Raw genomic sequence first — 23581 nt, forward strand, 5'->3', positions numbered from 1 at the left:
CCACATCAGAAAAAAATGGCCAAATAGATCCTGATGCAGTGTTTTGAGGAATATGTGCAGGGACATGTCTGACCTAGAAAGATGTTTGAAGGTCCCACCACCCATGAGTCAGTATAGAGATAAAGTATTGGCCATTTTTCTCATTCAGCAACGTCTAAAGCCAGCTGGATGGCTTTCACCTCTGCAAATTGACTCAATTCACCTTCTCCTTCAGACCTAGAAAGACTGACCTCACTCCAATGAATTTTGAATCTGAGCTGTGTTCGAAATTTCAGTACTTACTTCCATCTCTAGGTCTTTCTAGTTTGGTTCTGTCTTCCTTTTCTAGACTTGGTCAGAAGAATTAAAGGGAACATTTATGCCATAACATTGTGGACAGAATCCTCATTCAGATTTTTTTCTTGATACGCCTGTTTTTGTAATATGCTTGTAATTCTGAGTGTCCCTGTTTCAGAATGTCAAAATTGGCTTACGTGGTCCCCACTGTCTTCAGCTATATTTTGCAGGACTCAGCAACTGTATAAATCAGATACATGCTCCCAAGTGAAGTACTCAGGCAAGCTGTTATATTCAAAAGTCTGTCTTCACTGAGAGTTGGGTTAGATCTTGATTCACTACACAAGGTTACTTACAATAAACCACATAATATAGTGAATTGTCTGCTATATTTCTAAGTTAATATCCAAGATCTAAACCCTTCAAGAATCTAGCAGAAGAGCTCTCTCTCTAGGCACTTTCAAGCACAATGATTCAGGTCTTTCACTTGACTTTTCACAGTATTCTTCAAGACAAACAAAAATACTGACTTTTCTAATACTGAAATATGGTCAGTAAAAAAAAAAAATGGCTCTATCAACTGCTTATGTTCCACAGGAAAATAGTTAGAAGTAGCAAATTAATTTTGTTTCTGCAAGATAATTTCTCCTCTGTCAGCTCAATACAGCCTATATAAATGGTCAACATTAATATATAAGGTCAGTCCATTCTGGGTTTCCATCAGAAAGATTCCTTGATATTATAGTAGATTTTGCTTTGTGAAACGATCATCACTGCCTTGCACTTATGAGAAAAGAAGCTTTTTTGCCCTTTACAAAAAACCCTCAAGATATACACACATGGCATCACAACATGATGAAAACTACATGTTTGAGGTGTCACATTTCAGATTTAATATAAAACCAAAAGCAATTTCCTTTCCCAGTGAGGAGAAAAATAAAATCAACTCCCATCTCTGAACATGCTTCACAATGGACATAATGCTTTTTCTGGTATTTCATGAAAGATAAATCTTCAGCGACCAAAGAGGAGTGATTTTTTAATTCAGAATATAAATGTTCTTTATGACAACAAGAATTCTGAACTAAATTCTTTATAAATACAGAGTTGAGTGAAGACTGGGAGGACCATTTCTATGGGACGTGACTTAATGATACAGCAAGTCATTAAATTCAGAAATCAGAGAGATATGCCTTCCAGCCCCAAAATCCAAATCCATCTTCTCTTCCAGTTTGAAGCAATAGCAGGGACGAGGCCAGAATTGGTCAGAAAAGATTATATTACTTCCTTATGCCTGAAACCAACAACCATCTTCCCCTAGCCTCTTTAAGGCTATATTTTCTGCTGCTGTCTAGCCTTCCTAGAGGGCAGATTTACATTGGATATAAGGAAGAAATTTTTTATGAGGAGGGTAGTGAGACACTGCAACAGGTTACCCAGGGAAGTTGTGGATGCCCCATCCCTGGAAACATTCAAGGTCAGGTTGGATGGGGCTCTGAGCAACCTCATCAAGTGAAAGATGTCCCTGCCCATGGCAGGGGGATTGGACTAGATGATCTTTAAAGGTCCCTTCTGACCCAAACCGTTTTATGATTCCTTCTGAACCAGAAGCAGAAGGGGTTGGTAGATAAATGGATTGACAGCAAACAGATCAAAAGGGGAGGGGAGGAGATGTTATATACTTCAGTAGCAGCGGGGGGAGGAGGCAAGGAGATAAAGGAAGAGGAGAGTCAGGAACCTGTCTACCAGTTAGGTTTTAAAGCTCACAGCTCTTCAATCCCTATCTGTTCACACAACAGAGAAAACTAACTTCAATGGTCCATAATCTGGTTGGGACAGATGGCATTTGTGCAGACAGAGGGAAAGGAGAAAATAGAAGATAAGTTAACATAACTACCATTCTTTAATTCACACTACAGTGCACTAATGGTTCCTAGGAATTTACAAGCACAATACAAAATAACTTCAAAAGAAAAAGGAAAAATAACATGCTTCATTTACTATGTTCAGAGAAACATCAGTCAGATTTCATATAACTATCAGAGGAGGATAATTACTATCTGTCTTTAACATATTGCCAGCCATCTGAATTGCTTCATTTCTTATCAACTTCTCCTTTCTCTATTTCTTTGTACTATTATCCTACTTATTATCTTAGGACTATCAATTAAAATTTGATGACAAGAAAAAATCTTGCTACTTCAGTTAGATAGAACAGTATACAATATTATTGCAATTGGTTACAAAACAAATCTCAAAGTGACTTTTAAATAAACAAAAAATTACATTTTAATGCTGATATTATGTCCATTTAGTCCAGCAGTGCCCACTTAAATCAGCAGCTTATTCAAGAGGAAAGATCAGCATTACTGTATATCTCATCAATCCTGTACTGGCACAGAGCATAAGCTCAACACAAATGTGAGTCAGACAGACATAAGCAAATAGTACACACACTCTACAAGTCCATAACAAATAGTTTTCCATCATTCCTACATCATTCTTGGAAACACTATCCCCCAGCAACAGAAACATGTCAGATGTTAAAAGTAGTAAGTTGCAGAAGAGAAATGGCTGAAAGCTCTTCAAGATCAGTAAGATAGAAATAGGGGTCCTGTTGCTATTTGTAATATGAAGGATATCATCCAAGTACCTGTTGCCAAATGCTGTCTGGCTCCAGAATTCTGGGAATGTCAACACGCTTCAACAATGTGCCCTTTACCGGGGATATCTTGCAACAAGAAGGACCAGCACCAGTGTTTTGATAGTTCTTGGTCTGTGGAGGTCATGCATCGGTCTGACTGACCTATCTACCCTCATACTGACTGACTGACCTATTTACACAGCAGGGAACCAGAGCTGCTTCTGCAACAGGGGGAAAATATTTCTGTCAGTGCACTGACCATCACATCTTTGTCTTTTGCTCTCTTCCTTTGCTTGATATCTACATCACCCATTAAAATTTAGAGATTCACAGGTAGTTTCATAGCAGTCAGTGATGGTTTTGTCATCAACCAACTGGAAAAGGATCAAGCTCTCACTGGACATTCATTCAGTGCTGAGGTATATTTAGTACACTTGGCAGCACAACAGGAGTGGTCTTCATGGCTCCATATGAAGTGATTAATCATGACTGACACTGAGACAATCTGAGAGACTGCTATGCACTGAAAATGTATTTTAATTTTGCTGAACACAGAGGGAAAGACGTCACTTCTAAGCGGAGAAAAATAGAGTCACTTTATTGCAGTCAAACATTTGCAGTGGCTAGAGCAGCAAGATTGCCCTTCTACAAAGGCACGAGTACTGAAAAACATCCTACTGTATTATGAAAACTTTCAACATAATTCACAGAGAAACCATTAGAAAATGCTTGCACATCTGAGGGGATGATTTGGGGCACTATGACCACTCCACTTTTGTTTCCCATATTTTTCAAGCAAATCAGATCTCACAAGCGTGGGAATTCTTCATTAAAGAAGTAATGACTGGTACCAAATTTTCCCAATGGAAAAATAACAAAATGGTAAAGGACTGGCAGGCTCGAGGAAAAGCTAAAACTTGAGTATTACTTTACTTGCACAAGTTGATCCTCTGCCTCTTATGTCAAATTTTCTTTCTTTCTCCCACTGGCATATTCCACCCTGATGTTCTTTATCATTTAGAAACAAAAAAGAGCTATTTGAAGTGCAATAAATGAAGATTTCCAAAGGACGTATCTAACGAAAATAGGCTTTTATTTTCACTTTTCTCAGCTTCACTGAGTAGATCTCTGTTCTGGAGTTAACTGACTCTTTCTTAGCTTTGATTTTTTGATCTGGTTGATGTTGTTTCAGCTTCTATTTGTTCAGTGACCCACTGACAAATAGGTAAGGAAGGAAAACCAGAGCAAAAGCTCTATAGTTTTCATGATGGAGAAAAGCAGGCACATTCCCTCTTCAGCCACACAGAGGGCAATGTGCAGAAAGTATGTTCATATCACCTCCAAGAACATAAGGGTTTCAGAGTAGAACAGCTTTATGGAATGGGGAACATAGAAGGGGAAAAAAGAGCATTATAGTCAGAATAATACAGGAACTGAGATTCTGGAACCATTTGCTTAATTTGGAAAGAAAGGGCTACATTTCAGGAAAATAACCAAACCTCCAAAATAAAGACAAAATCAAATTGGGATTTTTCTTTTTTTTTTCAGCTTGGATTTTATTCATTTATTCAGAAAACCCCCCAAATAATTTTTAAATCATAGGGCTTTTTTTTCTTTTCTGCAAAAGATTCAAGTGTCTCATTCTGAAAATACAAATAAGAGACATTTCTACCTTTCTTCATTTTTTCCATTTAAAGTCAAATGCTAAGTAGACACATTCCATTTTTTTCCTTCGCTTGTTTCTATAACCTTCCCAACAATCATTTCTATATTTGTATTCTAGAGTGAATTTATTTTACATAACCTGGCTTTTGTTAATGATGAATTCAGGATGCTCAATGAACACTACTTCATTTCATTCTTTCTAAGGGTGGGGCTTGAAAATGGGCTATGGGAACACTCCTGCAGCATCTTAAAAGTACTACCTAAATCACAAGAGGACTCCATTTAACTGTAAGAGCTTCCTCAGGAGCTGATAATACGGGGGTCTGAGAGGAAAAATCTCCCTGGAGCTCTTGTTTGTTAGCTTGGAAAACTGCCCAGCTTGCATCAGATTAGCATAAAACACTGCACACCTGGCAGAACATGTCCCTGTATCTCTCTGTGTACTTCTCTGCTCCCATAACAAATTACTTAAAGCAAACAGGACTTCTTATTTTCATATTGTTCCAAGCTCCATTCAACAAAACAGAACGTAAGATTTCATTTTAAAAAGTTCTAAACTTCTCCTTTTTAGTCATTAAGTCATGAATAGCAAACAGTGTTCTCTAATTCAATACTAAGGACTGTGTTAAGAAATTATTTATACATTTTGCCATTTTGATTCCTGTTGATGAGTACATTACCCTGTGAGAGCAGTGGAACTAATATCACAGTAGATAATATTCAGTATGAATAAGGATGGCAAAACCTGGGTCCCTTTTGTGGTACAATGCATAAGGTGTTATTTGGTGGGGTGGCTATGATCTACAGTCACAGACTAGAACATCATTCTGACAGGCACTGTACCAAGCACTTGTCATCTTCTGGAAGAAACAGATGTTTGATTGCAGAATAAAGGTGTATTTAAAATGATTGTTTGAGTCATTCTATACCAAAAATACTGTGTGCCTTTTATTTCTCCATTCCATGTGACCAACTGGAAGCCCAACACTATGCAGCAGGAAAGAAGTAAACATAGGAAAGGAAAAAAAGAAAATCATAATGAATTTCTAAGGGGGTGGGAAGAGATGTTCATACAGAAGTTTTAAAGAGTAGACCGCCCTCTAATTTTACTAGTGAGTTTTGTGTCACTGATGTACAGCTACTCTTCTGAAACACATTACTTCCTGGTTAAAACCCCAAAAAGTAGAATCACCGAGTTGCCTCATAGAATCTGCTGCTTAATAATGTCACACAGAAAAATTAGAAAGATGATGGAATTAATCGATGTAATTCATAATGTAGCACCTTTCTTCCACAGTCTGTAATTTAATCAGATGAGGGTAATCTTATTTTCAAACGAAAAGTGGGCCAGTAGAAGGCAGCCGATGTAAGATATAATTTCTGTGAAACATTCGGTACATATTTGGTTGGTTGTTGTTGCATCCGTGTAATTTCTTTTGAGGTTTACCTCTGGTAGCTTTTTAAAGGGGTTGAATATAGGAGTTGTATAATGTAGGACACTGACTTGTTTGGATATACTTTTAGCTGAAGTGGACAGTCTTTGTTAATATATTCCACTGTGCAATAACAGCAAACTTTTATATTTTGCTAAAATACATTTTGCTTTAAAATGTTATACTTTAAAAAAGAACTGTAGATCATTATCTACACATATGTCTACGCAGGTCTATTCATGATAGTTTGCCACTAACTTGTCAACATTTCCATATTAGCTTGATCTGCCTTCTTTATTAACCGAAAAAAAGGTCTACTTCACAAAGGTTCTCTTCATGAAAATTTCACTGTCTGGTAATACCTTCCTGCTATTCCAATCAGTTCATTTATGTGTGTGTGTGTGTGTGTGTGTGTGTATACACATATATGAATTTCAGCTAAATAGGACAATTATGGAGGAGACTCCCAGAAAGCTCAAGAAAGCTTTCCGAAGTTAATAAAAATGAAGTACATATAGACCTTTGGTATCAGCCACAAAATGATGTTTGTGTTCATCTACACAAGATAGGGCCACAGAAAATAACTTTGTGATCAATGTTAATCCTCAAAGAGAAGACGACTGATATAAGTGAGGTGCTAAAATATTTCACAGTACTTGCAATATTTCCTATTGTAAAGATCCAACTACTGTCATTCAATTAAATGCCTTGGCATGATTAAATATTAAGAGTTGAAATTACCCAAAAAGAACATAGACAACTTCAAGTCTTTCAGCTGTAAAGACTATTTTTTTCATCACAATTAGTTTTATATGGAAAACCAGAAAGATTCATTTCAAAGAGCCACTGCAGATAAATAGCTGGTATCTGGAATACAACTGAGAAATCGCTAATCAAACTGCACTAAATTCTCATCTCTGATACACTAAAAGAACTCCAATGGAACTTTGCTGGAATTCAGTGTAATTACTGGTGCTGTACACCAGTATGAGAGAAGGTAAGATCTATAAAAAGGTTTTGATAATAAAATTTATGCAAGTATTTAATTATACAAAAAAAAGAAAGAGCATAACATCTCTATGGTCTAAAAAGAATGGTCTGACACATTGGCCTATCCAGTTAAGTCATCAGTGTGTAACAACTGTATGTCATATTTCATTCTGTGCAGATTGGACTGTTCTGCAGTGATGAGACACTTTCATACAGACATTGCATCGGGTTGCCTCTAGCAGCGATACCCTGGGGCTTCTCTCATCTGCCGCAGTGAGGAGCAGCCCGTCACAATCACATTCCAGACATCAACAAACAGCTGCTGCATACTTGCCAACACATGCACCACCCTTGACCTTACCATAGACTTACTTGACCTTAGCCCCAGAACTGTTGCCAGGACACTGCGTCCTCACATAGGCCTTCTGCAACTCCAAATTCACAGAAAGCTTTTTGCTTAGAGGAATGATGCTCTAAGATTCTGTTCTTCCTCCTATCCATAGCAGATCCCAAACACAGAAGACGTTGTTTCCTACATACCTGACTGACTCTAAATGCATTTGAATTTAACATTATCAAGTATTCACTATGTACATTATTAAGTAACCTCACCTTTGATCCGAAGATCTGACAGGGCAGAATTATGAAACTGTGGACCAGGCTCAGTGGAAGAATTTGAAAGATACTTGTATCTTTGCGTGACAACTATTCCCCCATGAACATCTGCATGTGTAAGACAGGGAAATAATATACTACCTATATTCATTTAACCCAGGGTATTTAAAAATTACTTATAATAAACATATTGCAAATATCACACTATGTTCCAAATTCATCACTGGATGAGAAACATGTATTGCGTGCCTTTTTTCCAGATTCTGGTTTTATTGCCCTTTTGCCAAATTAAAATTAACCTTAGAGGACTTATGAAGTAATCTGTCCCTGCCTGAAGGAACATCCCCTGTCGCAGATGGAATTGCATGTAAAGCCTCAAAACTTAGCAAAAATTTTATGTAACTCCCTGCAAGATTCTGCCATCTACTCAAGAGGAAGCTCGATCCAACTTCATTATATCTGTTACCAACAATATACCAACACACACCCAGACAACTTTATTACCTGTATGCACACGTACATGGAAAGACTATTTGCTCGCTCATTTCAGAAACTCTTTTTCAAAGACATTAATCTATTTTTTTTTAAATTAGGTGCAACTATTTCCAGGCTAGAAAAAATAAATATTTTAAAATATTTTAACACGTAATTATATGCATATAATATTTTAATTTATAGGTCAGAATTAAAACTTCTAATAATGATAAATTTATATTTGAAATTTAGGGTCATTAACATCAACAATATAGTGAACAGACACTTCCATTATACTATCATTCAATAATGAGAATTGTAGCTGAATAGCCATTTGCAGTCTTTTACTTTGGTTCCAATATGTGTTTATGTATATGGTTGTCCTATTTCAACCAAGAATTTAATAAAACATTTATCATTATCAAAGACTTATTCAGGAATGTTTGGATGTCTTCAGGGGTTTATTTTAAAGCACTTGTTTAAATGCTCAGTTGAATACAGATGACCTACTAAGTTTGGTCTTGGATAGGATTCTTGTTAGTCTTCTATATCTTTTTCTAAATAAACATTTTCTGTATACATGTTTCTAGTATTAATGGCAGATTTTAGTTGCTCCTTGATGGAGGTAAATATCCATTATTAAGTAAATTTAGTAGCAGTAGTAGCTAGACCTCTTCAGGATTTAAGAGTTCAAACAGAAAAACTTGACTGTGAATGGGAATTGTTTAAAAACACTTTAGCAAATGCTTGACAACACATATGGTGATTGAGAGAGCTGCCTGAGGACTAGAGGAAAGCAGATGTCACTCCGGTCTTCAGGAAGGGCAAGAAGGAGGATCCAGGGAACTACAGGCCTGTCAGCCTCACCTCGGTCCCTGGGAAGGTGATGGAGCAGCTAATCCTGGAAACCATTTCCAGGCACATTAAGGACAAGAAAATCATCAGGAGTAGTCAGTATGGCTTCACCAAGGGGAAGTCATGCCTGATCAACTTGGTAAAATCCTATGATGAAATGACTAGCCTGGTAGATGAGAGGAGAGCAGTTGATAATTGTCTACCTGGACTTCATTAAGGCCTTTGACACTGTCTCGCATAAGATCCCCATAGAAAAGTTGATGAAGTATGGGCTGCATGAGCAGACAGTGAAGTGGATTAAAAACTGGCTGAACAGCCAGGCCCAGAGAGTGGCACAAAGCCTAGTTGGAACAGTGTATCCTTGGGGTCAGTGCTGGGTCCAGTCCTGTTCAACATCTTTGTTAATGATCTGGATGATGTGCACCCTCAGCAAGTTTGTTGAGAACACAAAACTGTGAGGAGTGGCTGATATGCCAGAGGGTTGTGCTGTCATTCAGAGGGACCTCAACAGGCTGGAGAAATGGGCTGACAGGCACCTGTCAGGCAACGGGCACACACTGAAACACAGGAGGTTCCATCTGAACATCAGGGAAAACTTTTTCACTGTGATGCTGACCAAGCACTGGCACAGGTTGCCCAGGAAGGTTGTGGAGTATCTCCTTGGAGGGGAGATAGAACCAGGGAGGTTATTGAATACCTGAAGCCCTCTGGACATGGTCCTGGGCCGCCTGCTCTAGGTGACCCTGCTTGAGCAAGGCAAGATGACCTCCAGCAGTGCCTTACAACCTCAACCATTCTGTGATTCTGTAAATCACAATCTAACAAATATAGAAAAATTATAAGCAAAAGGATACAAGGCTTAATTTATCTATGCACAGAAAACACAAGGAAAATAAAAAAGAAAACAAAAAAGCAGGTTTGGGTTTTTTTTTTTTAAAAAGAGGTGAGAGAGGAGGTGAGGAGCAAAAGGATCCATACCAAAAGACTGCTACATACAAGTGGTGAAATTGCCAATCATGTAGAAAAGACAAAAACATACAGTGTTAGGAAAACAAACAAGACTGCATAGTCAGATCCCAGAGTGGCAACAAAACAATTTACATTCTAATAAAAACTGAGGAAGATGTTAAACAGAAGCTAACAAGGCTGGACAGTTAAAAACCAGCAGGGCAACCTGTATCTGAAAAGGTCTCTGAGCATTGTTATTGCTGATTTTCACTAACCCTTGAAACACCAAGGAAATTCCAAAAGACTGAAAGAAAGTACAGTGTGCAGATACTGAAGATGACCTGTGTAATTACAAGCCACTCCAACTAACATTGCTGCTAGACAAAATAATAGAACCGGATAAATAAAAATTTAAAGGAGGTAAATGTAATTAGTGCAACTCAACATGGATTTATAAAAAGTAGATCTTGTCAAAGTATCCTGATGTTTTGAAGGCAGTTTTTTTTTCTGAGATGAAAAATTTGGATCACATGAAATTTGCATATATATGCATTTATATCTGTTTCTGCATACACTGTAATAGTATGCATTTCGAATTCTGAAGGTATTTGACTGGCAGTGTACACTATTTTAACCAAGATACAGAATTATTATAAATGTGACATACTAAATATCTCAAAATGTAACCGTAACAAAGGAAATGAGTGGTTTCTAGTAAGAACCAGTGGAAATCTGATTTTCAACCCTTCGTTATTTATTATTTGAACTGCAGAAAAATGCATACTCTTTGAAGCTGAAGACGACCTGAAATTGAAGTTTACACGTCACAAGCTTGGGACATCTAGGTCAGCTGGTAAAAGGAAACATTAGGCATTTTAATGTGGCCATGTGTAAAGTCATAAATCTAGGATAAAGAACATAGTTCCAGACTGAGACATTCAATGCTGGGAGGAAATGTGTCAAAAGCTTGACAGGTACGTTAGTCAGAAAAGGAAGACAAAAGAAACTGTACCCCCCTGATAAATGAGACAGGGCATGTAGTGACAACTGACATGGAGAAGGCTGAGGGACTCAACAACTTTTTTCCTCAAGTTTTCACTGGCCATTGCATTTCCCACATCCCTCAAGTCCCTGGATCTCAAGGCAGGGACTGGGGGAATGAAGTCTCACCCACTGTAGGAGAAGATCAAGTTCAAGACCATCTGAGGAACCTGAACATACACAAGTCCATGGGACCTGACGAGATGCATCCCAGTGTCCTGAGGGAACTGGCAGATGTAGTTGCTAAGCTGCTTTCCATCACATCTGAAAAGTCATGACAGTCAGGCAAAGTCCCCAGTGACTGGAAAAGGGGAAACATTGCACCCATTTTTAAAAAGTCTAAAAATGAATACCCTGAGAACTACCAACCAGTCAGCCTCACCTCTGTGCCTGGGAATATCATGGAACAGATTCTCCTAGAAGCTATGTCAAAGCATATGGATGACAGGGAGGTGATTAGAGAAAGCCAACATGGCTTCACCAAGGACAAATCGTGCCTGACTAATCTGGTGGCCTTCTACGATGGAGTGACTGCATTGGTGGACAAGGGAAGAGCTACTGAGGTAATCTACCTAGACTTCTGCAAGGCCATTGACAAGGTCCCACACAACACCCTTATCTCTAAATTGAAGAGATATGGGTTTGATGGATGGACTGTTAGATGGATAAGGACTGGCTGGATAGGCATGCCCAAACAGTTGCAGTTAATGGCTCAATGTCCAAATGGAGATCAGTAATGAGTAGTGTCCCTCAGGGGTCTGCATTGGGACAGGTACTGTTAAATATCTTTATTAATGTCATAGACAGTGGGGTTCAGTGCACCCTTAGCACGTTTGTGGATTACACCAAGCTGAGTGGTGTAGTTGATATGCCTGAGGGAAGGTATGCTGTAAGGGACAGGCCTGAAGTGACTATACTGTAAGCCCGGGAAACGCCCAGAGAAAGGGTTAAGCCATGGGAAGGGGCCTAGCGTCACTTCTCTTGATTTGACTGACGGGTGTCTCAACCACTCCTGGAGCTGGGCTGAGAGAAGGTTCTAGAAGTCCAAGAATAGAACCAATAAATATGGGTGCACACATTTTCTAGGGGGACTCTCCACACTGAACACCCCTGTTGGCTGGTCCAACGCTGGATCCAGGATTGGTGATCTCTTTATCTCTTTGTCTCTTTCTCTCTTTCCCTCTCTCTCCCTTCTCTTGAAGTTGTTAACATCAGGCTTAACTTGATTTCGTGCAAAGCCACATAGCTTAGGTATACATATATTTCGTGCATGGGCCAACGCTTATAACATACTCGTTTTATGGAAGTTTCTCAAGTTTTTCGTTAAGTTGATGTTTTTGTACAGACCTTGAGTGTTGTCTCACCTTAGTCCAAACCGAGGGGATTTGCGAATTTGAGTCACTCCTCCCTTCCCACAGGTGGGATGTGACAGATGCCACCCAGAGGGACCTGGACAGGATTGAGGAGTTGTCCCATGTGAACCATGAAGCTCAGGTATGAGCTGACAATGTGCGCTTGCAGCCCAGAAACCTAATTGTATCCTGGGCTGCATAAAAAGAAGCGTGGCCAGTAGGTCCAGGGAGGTGATTCTTCCCCTCTACTCTGCTCTCCTGAGACCCCACCTGGAGCACTGCATCCAGCTCTGGGGCCTCCAGCACAAGAAAGACATGGACCTGTTAGAGCGGGTCCAGAGGATGGCCATGAAAATGGTCAGAGGGCTTCTCCCTTTCATAAAGAAAGCCTGAGAGAGTCGGGGTTGTTCATCCTGGAGAAGAGAAGGCTCTGGGGAGACCTTATTGTGGCCCTTCTATATTTAAAGGGGGCTTACAAGAAAGATGGAGAAAGACTTTTTACCAGGGCATGTAGTGATAGGACAGGGGTAATGGTTTTAAACTAAAAGAGGGTAGATTTAGATTAGACAGAAGGAATAAATTCTGGAACAGGTTGCCCAAAGAAGCTGTGGTTGCCCAAAGAAGCTGTGGATGCCCTATCCCTGGAAGTGTTCAAAGTCATGTTGCACAGGGCTTTGAGCAACCTGATCTAGTGGAAGTTGTCCCTGCCCATGGCAGGGGGATTGGACTAGATGATCTTTAAAGGTCCCTTCCAACCCAGACCATTCTGTGGTTCATTGATTCGATTCTATGATTCTGTGATGTGTAAAGCAGATGAAGGTAGTAACACTACCTACCATATCACTGTACCTGGGTTCAGTGATCCTTTTTGGCTTTATAAGCTATGAATATGTAGGTTTGGGACCATGATTCACTCACAGCATTCCTTTGATGCAATTTTTTTTATATATATACTATATATGTTCTGTACTGACCTAAAGTCTGAACATGCATTTTATGCATAATTATAAACAGAGTTAATAAAAGCATTCCTTATAATGATATTCTAATAATTGTTTTTGGAAAAAAATGAATCCTAACTTCATTCATAATCTCTGATTATCTGATTTAACATGCCAGGATTATGGCATAGCAATTAAGCAGTGAAGGAATTTCAATTGAGTTATTACCTGTGTACCTAGCTTTCACATATGGATGAATTAATCAGGAATCAATGAAGACAATCTCCCTTAGTTTCAGGCTCAGCAAATTACTCCATATGGCGATGAATCAATGAAAATCCAAGAGAAGTCAGTGGAGACAGTTTATTGCTGGAGGAAAGGGTGGGGAGAGGACAGAGAGCAGGGAGTAAGATAATAAATAAAATGAGAAAGGAGGTATGTAAGAAATGGCAAATAAATTAAGAGCAGAAGCAAACAGGTGTGTGGTCTGGTGGTGTGTGTTTTTGGAAGAAGGCTAGAACTGTAATGGATACCATCTCTTATCTATAGGGAATTCCACTATAATTTCTAACAGCTTGGCCATACCAGGGAAGAAGCAGGTAGGGACGTTCATCATATAACTGACAGTATGCCCAGTAGCATAATTTTTTTGGATGTAAAACTGAAGGAAAGCATATTAGAGAGTACAGCTTGCTGGAGCTTGCAAGCATGTAGCCAGCAGAGCCTGCCCTGTGCAGGATATGCTTCTGACTCCATTTCTCACAGAAGCTCACTCTTCTTCTGATGCAATGCTAATGCTGTGGACAGGGCAAGCGACTCCCTCTGACTCCATTCCTCAGCAGAAAGAAAACATGTTACTATCATCGTATGGGAGACAACATCTCTTCAGCCCCGCCCCCCCCCCCCCGCTTTTTTTTTTTCATGGTCCAGAACAATGGTGGGAGGCCATTAGTTTTCATTTTTAATTATGTTTTAGAATTAATTTATTTTCCTTATTTTTCATTTTTCCTCATCTTTTTAAAGATCTTTGAATTTTTATCTGTATTCAGGGAAAAGAAAAGAACATGTACAAGCCCTTTCTATGTCTCATTGACAATCTAGGCAGAGGCCAGAGATCTTAGTAAGGCATCTGTGTTTGAAAACTGGGTCAACAGGGTGTAAATTAAAGATTTTTGTTTTCTTGTTTGTCGGTTTGGTTTTAACACATAGGACTTTTTCCCAACCATAGTCTTGCTACTATTCCCATAGATGTAACTGGGAGTAAACCTAAAATATATTGCAGTTCCTTTGCCTGCTGTGTTGCATCCCATTGCATTAGGCCCATATACTTTTAAGCTTCCATTTGTTACGGCAGTAATTCTTCCTTTTCTTCTCTGGCAAACTTTCCATCACAGACTTTCTCTTGCCCCTTATGGAAATGGACCCTTGCAGTCTCCTCAGCTCATCTGCTGATCTTCTTCTCCATTCCTTCCCTCTAAATCGCATGTTTTCATTGGCTTCACAATAAATATTGGTGTAAGTATACAAGATGATTAAGCAATCAATCAGAGACATAGCCAAGGCTTTATCACCATTTAGGTGATAAAAAATGGGCAGTGGCACACCTGCAGATTTGATGCAAAAAATGCTTATAGGCAGATAATTCCTACATTGTAGAAACAGAGAAAGTAGAGAGAAATATAGCATGTGCATGGCTGATTTCCCTGAGCAAAGGTTACAAAATATTAAATGATATAGCAGTTTTACAAAATCAAACAGAAAGTTTATGTTATATTTAGACAGATATCTAAAGAGATCATTAATTTTCTACAAGAAAATGTTACTTTCCCTTTAAACTGGGACTTCAAAATATTCTAAAGAAACAAATAATAAATGTTCATTCTAAAATATCACATTCATTAGTAGGATGGAAAATCCTTTGGCTACAACAGTTCAAAAGCTCCCTGGCTACTAGAAAATATTTTTAGCTGCTTATTTTATTTACACATTTAAAGTTGTTACACAACCTGAGCTTTTACTGATACAAATGCAAAACTGGCAACAAAGTTTCTAGCTATGTCAAGTGGATCTTAGTCATTGATTTATTTAAAACATATTTTTGGAGTGTGTACACAGCTGAAAATAAAATATTTGATAAATATTTTAAATGTTGATAAATATTAACATCTAATTATGAACTGTAAGTGTAAATAAATCTTTCAGTCCCTCAGTGGGCCTAGCATGACCATTTAAGTTAAATGTCTGAAAGAACCACCTCTACAGGAGATTGTAAAGCCAAAAAATCTCTAGACTTTCTTGGGCACAGGAAAGAGGTAAATGTGAATGTCAATATCCTTTTCTGCTCTGAATTATCAGTTGTTCAAGCTTAAGGAACAAATAGGAAATGGCCAGCTACTACAGCAGTGCATGAATACTGAAACAATTTCTCAGGCAGGAAAGGTCTCAACTTTGTAAAGTTGCTTGTAAAATTGCAGAGCTATCAAAACCTAGATGTGCCCAAGTTCTTTGTAAATGTCAAACATCAGTCTTGGGAATGCTTTTATTATATCTATGATATCTTCAAAGCTGGAACTGCAAATGGCTTAAAAGAATTGATTACTGATTGCCACAATTTCCTACACCACCAAATTTAGAGATTTAACATGTTCTACAACTAGCTGGTGGACTCAGGTTATCTACCTGTGCAATGCCAATAAAGCAGCTGAATAAATGAAGTGTAATACAGATAAAATCAATGTTAGTTCAAAGGCTGAAGTCTGAAGAACCTTTTAATCATTTCTAGTATCTCATACCAACAGACTGAATCATGAACTTCTCACTGACAAAAACTGTAACCACACAGTTCTTAAAATCAGAGGCACAACTTCTATTTCTTTCAGTGGGAGAAGACTCAAGCTACCAGACTGCACTCTCTGTCCCACAGATCTTCCTGATCTTTCAAAGAAGGATCCCATGTTCATGTGGATTTTGGAAATCACGCCCTGATCAAATTACCTCTTTCTAAACACTGCTATAATTTTAAATTTATTCTTTAAAATTTTGAAGACTAACAAAATGAAAAAGTCACTTACAGTTTCATCTGGTGAAGAAGACTAATGTTGCTTTCTCTAACATTTTCTATCTATCTGAAGTGACTGAAACACATTTGCAAGTCCATGTACTTTTGTAAGACCAAGCATGACTGGTATTTAGGAAATACAGACCTGCAAGGTGGCACACCTCAAGACTTAACTAGTTATCTCATGTTTGACTTATGAGTCAAATTGCTCAGAGGTAGATCAGCTTCGGTATATGTAGAAAAGAAAACGTAGAAAACCCCCATAGTTTGTGCACAGTTTGTTATTGCCCCAAGCATTAAGAGTATTACAAAGTCTTAAATATTGCTATAATTACTAAACATTGAACATGAGATCTGATGCTTTATAAGATTTAGAGATCCAAGTTGAAATTTGTAAAGAACTCCTTTAGGAAGACCTACTGTCACAGATTGATAGTGATGTGAGTTATCCAAGTAGATCTACAGTTTCTAATGTCTGATTAGTATATTATATATAAAGAATTTCCTGTCACAACTGCATTAACTGAAATAATCTTTCAATTGTGTTAAAAGTAGCTGAGTAAAAAAATGAGACATAATCAGAAAATATTTCTCGTCTCCTTGCAAAAGAAGTAGCCAATGTTCACAGAGATAAGTTTTCAATTCATAGTCTTTAACTTCACTTTCAAACTTGCTTGCAGACTGGACCACTTACTGAAGCACTTTTTGTGTCTTATTCCATATTATTGTACCAGAGTTTAAAAAAATAAATGAACTAAAAACACAAGCAAAGCAAAAAGAACCCAAGCAAAAACCAGTTTTTAAACCATTAATTCAATGACATTTGCAATTGATTCAATGCCCACTGACCATATCAAACTTTGAATCAGACTTTCTGTATATAGATGAATGTCTGCAATCAGGCTGTGTGCAATGTTGCATACACAGAAGTTAAGGACTCTCTGAAACTTTAGCTTTTCAGCACCGACACAGGCTCTAGCTGCTGTCACCAATTTGGAAATGACAGCAGACTATTTATTATTATTTCATTCACATGTAAGGTAACGTATTGTTCTAGGAAAAGCATATTCATCTGAAAAGTCACCCTGAGTAACTCAATTCAATGTTGATAAATAATAATCAATTAACAAACTGTTGTTTGCCTGTTGAATGTTAATTTTATTACATAGTGATGTATAGCACCTTAAATAACAGTACTATTATATAATGATGGATGTAAATTTTGGTCTAATTTATAGCTAAAATGTTCTAAAAGAAAAAAAAAGAAAGCATATGTTTAATGTTATGAAATCCTATGGTCTTAAAGGAAACTTAGGCCCTCAGTTTAAAAGTTTAGTTGTAGTTTATAACTACTGCTTGGACACCCGGGGTAAGAAAAATGATGAAACATTAAACCTACATGAAAATGTTTTGGTATACTTGAAACTAAATTCTGTGGGATCTCTGAGTTTACATCCAGACAACAGGACCTAAACTAAGAAATGTTATTCATATGTAACAGAAACACAACTGGAATTGACCAGATTTCACAAAATACCATTATGTCTGAAAAATTATCTGGAAGAGAGCTATTCCCAAATGTGAGTCTAATAGAATATATGACATCCCCACATACCCAACATTCAAGCACCATGAACTGGAAGGAGAGATTCTCTAATTCTATGTAGTCCAGAACTCCTGAAAACAAGTTTCTTGTACAATGCCTTGCTCTTTCAAAAGGGACATTACACTTTTTGAATACTTTTCTTGCTTACCCAAGCTATTAAGGAAAGTCTGGGTGCCATGCAGTCAAAGCTAAAAGATGCATATTTTTGCTTATACACAAATCTTAATGATTTACTATACCTGCCCCTCATTTGATTTCTGCGTCAATTATTGTAAAATGGGGTTAAACTTCAACTTCAGCAGTGGTATGGGACCTACTGCAAAAGCATGAAAAGTATCAGAACCAGAAATTTTAATAGTTCTGTACTGATCAGGTTTGCATTGCACATAAACAGGCACAACCAAAAATAAAACCTAGCTGTGAAAGACAACTACTTTTTAAGTGAGTTGCTTTCAGAGAGAAGCAGATGATCCTATGATGAAGCCCTTTAACTGTCTCATTAAAAAGACAAGGTTGCTGCTTTATGTGTGTTTTTTATAAGAACACAAGTTAAAGTTAGTCTACCCATTGTCATATTCTTATCATTCCATCTTTAAGCCATGTAAAAGACTATAAAGCATTAAATTTGAATTTTCTGTGTTACTTTTTATCTTGTGATGACCTCTCCTGGTTGAGCTGTTCATTAGCCTTGATTCCACAAGTTAAGAGTGTTTTGATACCTCTATGCTTATTTCAAAAAAATTGCAGGAATATGAAGAATTTATTGCCAAGGTATGAAAAACATGACTATGAATAAAATTTACAGTAAGATCTGAGTATCAGTGTGTGATACTGTATCACAGCGAATGTTTATTGTACTACAAGATGGGCTTTCAACACCCACTTCATCTTGAGATAAAACTGAATGAGATTCAAAGCTTTCAACACAATCACTTCTGAATCAGTATTACTGAGAGACATCATTTTAATGACAGAGATAGATTTACTGACTTTGCAAAGTAAACAAACATTTGAGATGCAATATATTCACATGTGATGTCCAATTCTATTCTTTCTGAAAACTATCTTTTTCTATGTCAGCACAAGCAGACTGTAAGAAAATATTGAATAGCAAGCTCATATATAGGGATTTGTATTTCACTGTACACCATGAATCTTGCATACTTCCTAAAAAATACTGTAAAGAACAAATTTGCTGTTGTTAATTTCTTCAAAGTCAAAACATGAAGTAGCAATGGAGGAGAAAATAAAAATGTGGTTGGAAATCAGTTTTACATTAAAGTTGCATTTCACACAATACTTTCAGAAGTATTCCCAATATGATGTTCAAAATCAACTGATGGGGGGGGGGAAGAGAGATAAAAAACTTAAGTGCATTCTCTTGTCAAAGGAGAACAAAATTCCCCAATGCCATTCACAATCAGTTGCATACAAAGTGACAAACAATCCCAGAAAATACAGCACAGTGACCAGTTTGTAAACCAAAGAGTGCAACAGAATAACCAGTTAAGTGGTGCACCAAAACACTGTGACACAGCACTTGAGTTCCTACTGTGGTACCACTTCCCAAGCACCCGTACGTCTTTACAAGAATTTTAAGCATGTACTGCAATGTGAACACTCCTTTTATAATTTTAAGGCTGAGGAGTACTTCTAGCTATATCTCTGTTTCCAGTAAACAAATCTAGCTCCATTTCACTTTCAGAAGTGAGTCAGAAATGAAATGCTATACACTACATAAGGAGTGTAGTGTATAAGCTCTTGGAAGGTGAATTAATATAAAGAAATCTTTGAATATCTGAAAAAAAAATTGTCAAGATGGGAATATATATGAGTAAATTGTAATTAAGTTTATATATATCCTTTATTCATGGAACTTCTGGTTATAGTGATGTTACTACAACCAGTAACTTCTCAACTACCTTCTCTCAAAAGTTGAAGATTTGTTTGTTGGGTAATCAGATAACCCACTGTAGGTCATTTTCAAGTTAAACTACAGCCATTAGTTACTGAAAGACAGAAAAAAAGCTCAGAAATCCTATTATAGAAAAGCAGTGTAGGGAACTTTGTTTTCCAAGAACAGATTTCTGACAACCTAAATCATAATCTTTTTTTTCTCCTGTATATTCCCGTTATGCAGAGCCTGAGAGATGATCATGAAGAAATAATATTCAGAAGAAAAATTAGATAGCCGGTCAAAACTGAGCAGTAAACCTCAGGATGAATATTTCTCCTAAATCAAAGGTAGAAAAATAACTGAACATCCTATAGCCTCTGAGACCTAGATACAATGCAGACACTGCTGTACATTTTCTGTTGACACACAAATAAATGTCTAAGTATAAGCAAATCCTGGAATAATAACATTGTTTTATTTTTCAGTAGGTATCAGGTGATAACAGATAGAAACCCACTGAGAAAGTATAGCAGTGCTCCAGTTCCCTAATCATTGCATTGTTCATTCCTGCCCCCAAGGAAACAAATAAATAAATACAATGATCCACATAGATCTCTATGCAGTATATACCTTACATTCTAAGACAATTCATCAGTAGAATCAGCCCCCGTTCACATACACACAATCCCAACACATCTATCTGTAACATCTCAGGATATTTCTTTCCTCTATAAACAGCAGAGGAAGTCAACAGTAGTGTCTATGTTTGACGATTCTATAAGAATGCACTGCTTCATTTCAGTATGCATTTCAAAAATACTTTGCAAATGGCAAATGCTTTACATGATCTGAAGAGAAACAACTAAATACTTAACACTGACATCTACCTGCAAATGTTTTGCTGGAAACTACAGCTCAGTGCAGTGTTAAAGATTTGATCTAACACCCATTGAAATCAATGAGTATGCTGTCATTTTTACACTGATAGCAGAATTGGGTCCTGTATAGGTGCTCTGCACTCCTCCAGTCTGAAGTTCAGCATTTCAGCAGATGCTTGATCATTTCTCTACTATTTCTGCCTCCCTAGGGGGGCAATTTCTGGTCTTCTCTAAAATATCTTTGCTCATTTTATTATGGGAAGCAAAACTTCACTCTCAAGAAAAGCTGTCCTGGCTCAGTTCCCTCTCATCAACTCACCATCGTTCTTTCCTCTTCAAATAAGACAAAATTTTCTCTTGCTGCTCCTTGATAAAACACTAGTTATGGAAACTGCTCACATCTCCTCTTTTCCCTCACACAACTGTAGAAATGAAGTACTTCCAAATGCAAATTGCATACCTTCTGAAGAAGGTGGGAAAAAACAAAACAAAACAAACCAACCAACCAAACAAAAACCGCCCCCAAACTTTGAACAGCTTCTATCTGATTCCTTTCCCCCTCTGACTCCATTGCAGAACCAAGACTATATCATAGAGCAGGTCTTTCAACTTTCCACACTAGCTACCACTGAAATCATCTACATTACGGATGATCTGATGGGGGGCATTGTGAACAGTATCAAACCTCAGTGCATACATACACATACAAATACACAGAAAATCAAACACAAGATTCACCAGCAGAGAAAAAATAATCAGCCTCCCAGAGTTGTGGGAATTCCCCTCTGGCTTATTGCAGAGCTGAAATTGTGCATGCTTCTTAGAAAAGGGTACTTACGAGATGCAGGCAGAGCAGTCCTGGCTCTGCAGCTAATGCTGCTGAAAATCCAGAGGAAGAGAGCTGCCCTGCAGCCAGCTCGGGTAACCACAACCATCCTTCACTTCCTGGCTCCCTGTACTCCAAATGCCAGCCGCAGAAGACCTGCTTTTCTCCACTTTGCCCCCTTCTCTGTGTCTTCTTCTCTTTCTCGGAGGAGGTGGCGAGGAGGTAAAGGGGGCAGGGCTTTACCTTGGGGTAGAAGCCAACCCCCCCTCTTCGTCTGCTATCTCTGGGTTTGCAGCAGCAGGGTAAGTCCCGGTACTTCTCTTTCCCTTATTTCTCTGTGTTTGTGTGTGTGTGTGTCTGTGCCTCCTTCTCAGAGGAAGGGGTGGGGGGTGGGGGGGAAGCCCCGAAGTATCAAATAACAAGGATTGTAGAAGAGAAAAAGAAAAATTAAAAAAGCAACCCCCAAAAAGACAAGGGAAAGGGAGATGGAGACGAAGGAAGGGAGAAAGGCGGAAAAAGCTGTTGGTGCTGCTAATGCTGCTGTTGATGCTACCACTGCAGCTGAGCCCTTCTTCCTGCACAGAGCAGCGCTGCTGAGAGAAGCTTGCAATAACCTCCCAGCTCAGATATATATACACACAGTGTACACGCACACACAGCCGAGGAGCCAAACACACACTCACACAGGATCACGGAGAGGGGAGAGGGAGAGGGAGGGAGGGAGAGACACTCCCGCAGCAGAGAAGCAGGCTCAGAGCCTCTCTCCTCAAGTATTCATCATCTTCCAGCAGGAGGAAACGCTGCCGCCAGCAGCAGCAACCTTCCCCCCCTCCCCCCCAAAAAAAGCAGAAGGGAAAATCCTCTCGCTAGCGCTCCCCTCCCCTTCCCTCCGCTTCCTCCAGCTCCTCCCTCTTCCTTTGCGCCCCTCCGGCCTCCAGGACCCTGCTCGTCCTCCCTTGCCTGGTTCAGAGCCAGAGCCGGGGGACCGCGGCGGGGATCGGGGCCGGGGCCGGGGCCGAGCCGCGGGGAGGCCGCGCCGATGCCGCTGTCCGCGGTGCTGACGCTGGGCGCGGAGGCTGGGTGCAGCGCGCCGCTCGGCGCCCCTGCCCGCCCCCGCGGCGCAGCGGCAGCCCCCGCGGCCGGCTCCTGCCTCCCTCCCCGCCGCTCCCCTGCACACCGAGATGGCAGCAGCTCCCCGAGCTCCAGCCTGCCGGGATCCGAGCCAGGCGGCCAGCAGGCAAGTCCTCCGAGCGGTCCTAGTTCTGGGGGGGTGAGCACCATCCCGCCTGCAGAGAGCTGGGGCTGCAGGAGCCGCTAATGCAGATGTTTTCATTCGGTAATTAATTCTCACTCCGAGAGCGAGCCAGGAAGCAAGCTGCATTAAAGTATCATTACGGTTTTCTCCTACAAGAGATGACTGAGACAACCTGGCCATATCCTAGCCTTACGGTTTAGGGCTTTCAAGAGTCTGACTGCTCTTTTCCATCCCTCTCCATCCCTCCTGCCATTGCCCTTAAACAAACTGAACCAAAAGTTATTGCCCACCAGATATGGTAGAATAATGAGAGTGGGGAGTTATTCATGGATTATTTATTCTACCATCAATGAGGCAAAGAAAAATGAAAACAATTATTTCTCAGGTGTTACATAGAGAAGGCTGAGAAATGGAGAGGTATAATTTCTTTAGAGGAGCCCCAAAACAGGAATATATTATTTTCAGTGACTAATACACATGTTGTTAACAAGTATCTGCTGTTATTTAGTGAGTGTGATGAAGTGGTTAAGACTGTATGTAACATGAGATTTTCAGAAAGGCGTTGGGATATTAGGATCCTCAATCCTGTTGCCTTTCAGAGGGAGTAGAGTGCCTATCTTTTAGGTCACTTTGAAAACTCATCCATACGTAATATGTGATATCCCCTGAGAGCTGTGGCCTAGAGGTCTGAGCACAGCACAGGACAAAGCTTAAGTGCCAGTCCTGGGAAAAAGTGTTTCTGTAATCTTGTCCAGCTGCCATAATTTTTCCTCCTTGAACCTTTCCCTCCCTTGCGTTATCCATATCAAGTATTAATACTTTCATAT

The 23581-nt window shown here is 39.1% G+C and overlaps 1 protein-coding gene across 1 annotated transcript in view; it reads right to left on the minus strand.

The window, feature by feature from the left end:
* CNTNAP2 (contactin associated protein 2) overlaps window positions 1-21608 on the minus strand; it is a 1235323-nt gene extending 1213715 nt beyond the window's left edge. Inside the window, exon 1 of the mRNA XM_050890726.1 lies at window positions 21512-21608. Coding sequence (XP_050746683.1) covers window positions 21512-21608 — 97 coding nt within the window. The remainder of the gene's footprint in view (window positions 1-21511) is intronic.
* Between the last annotated feature and the right edge of the window lie 1973 nt (window positions 21609-23581).

This window comes from Gymnogyps californianus, chromosome 2 (genome assembly GCF_018139145.2).
Source record: "Gymnogyps californianus isolate 813 chromosome 2, ASM1813914v2, whole genome shotgun sequence".
NCBI classification, from domain to species: Eukaryota; Metazoa; Chordata; class Aves; order Accipitriformes; family Cathartidae; genus Gymnogyps; species Gymnogyps californianus.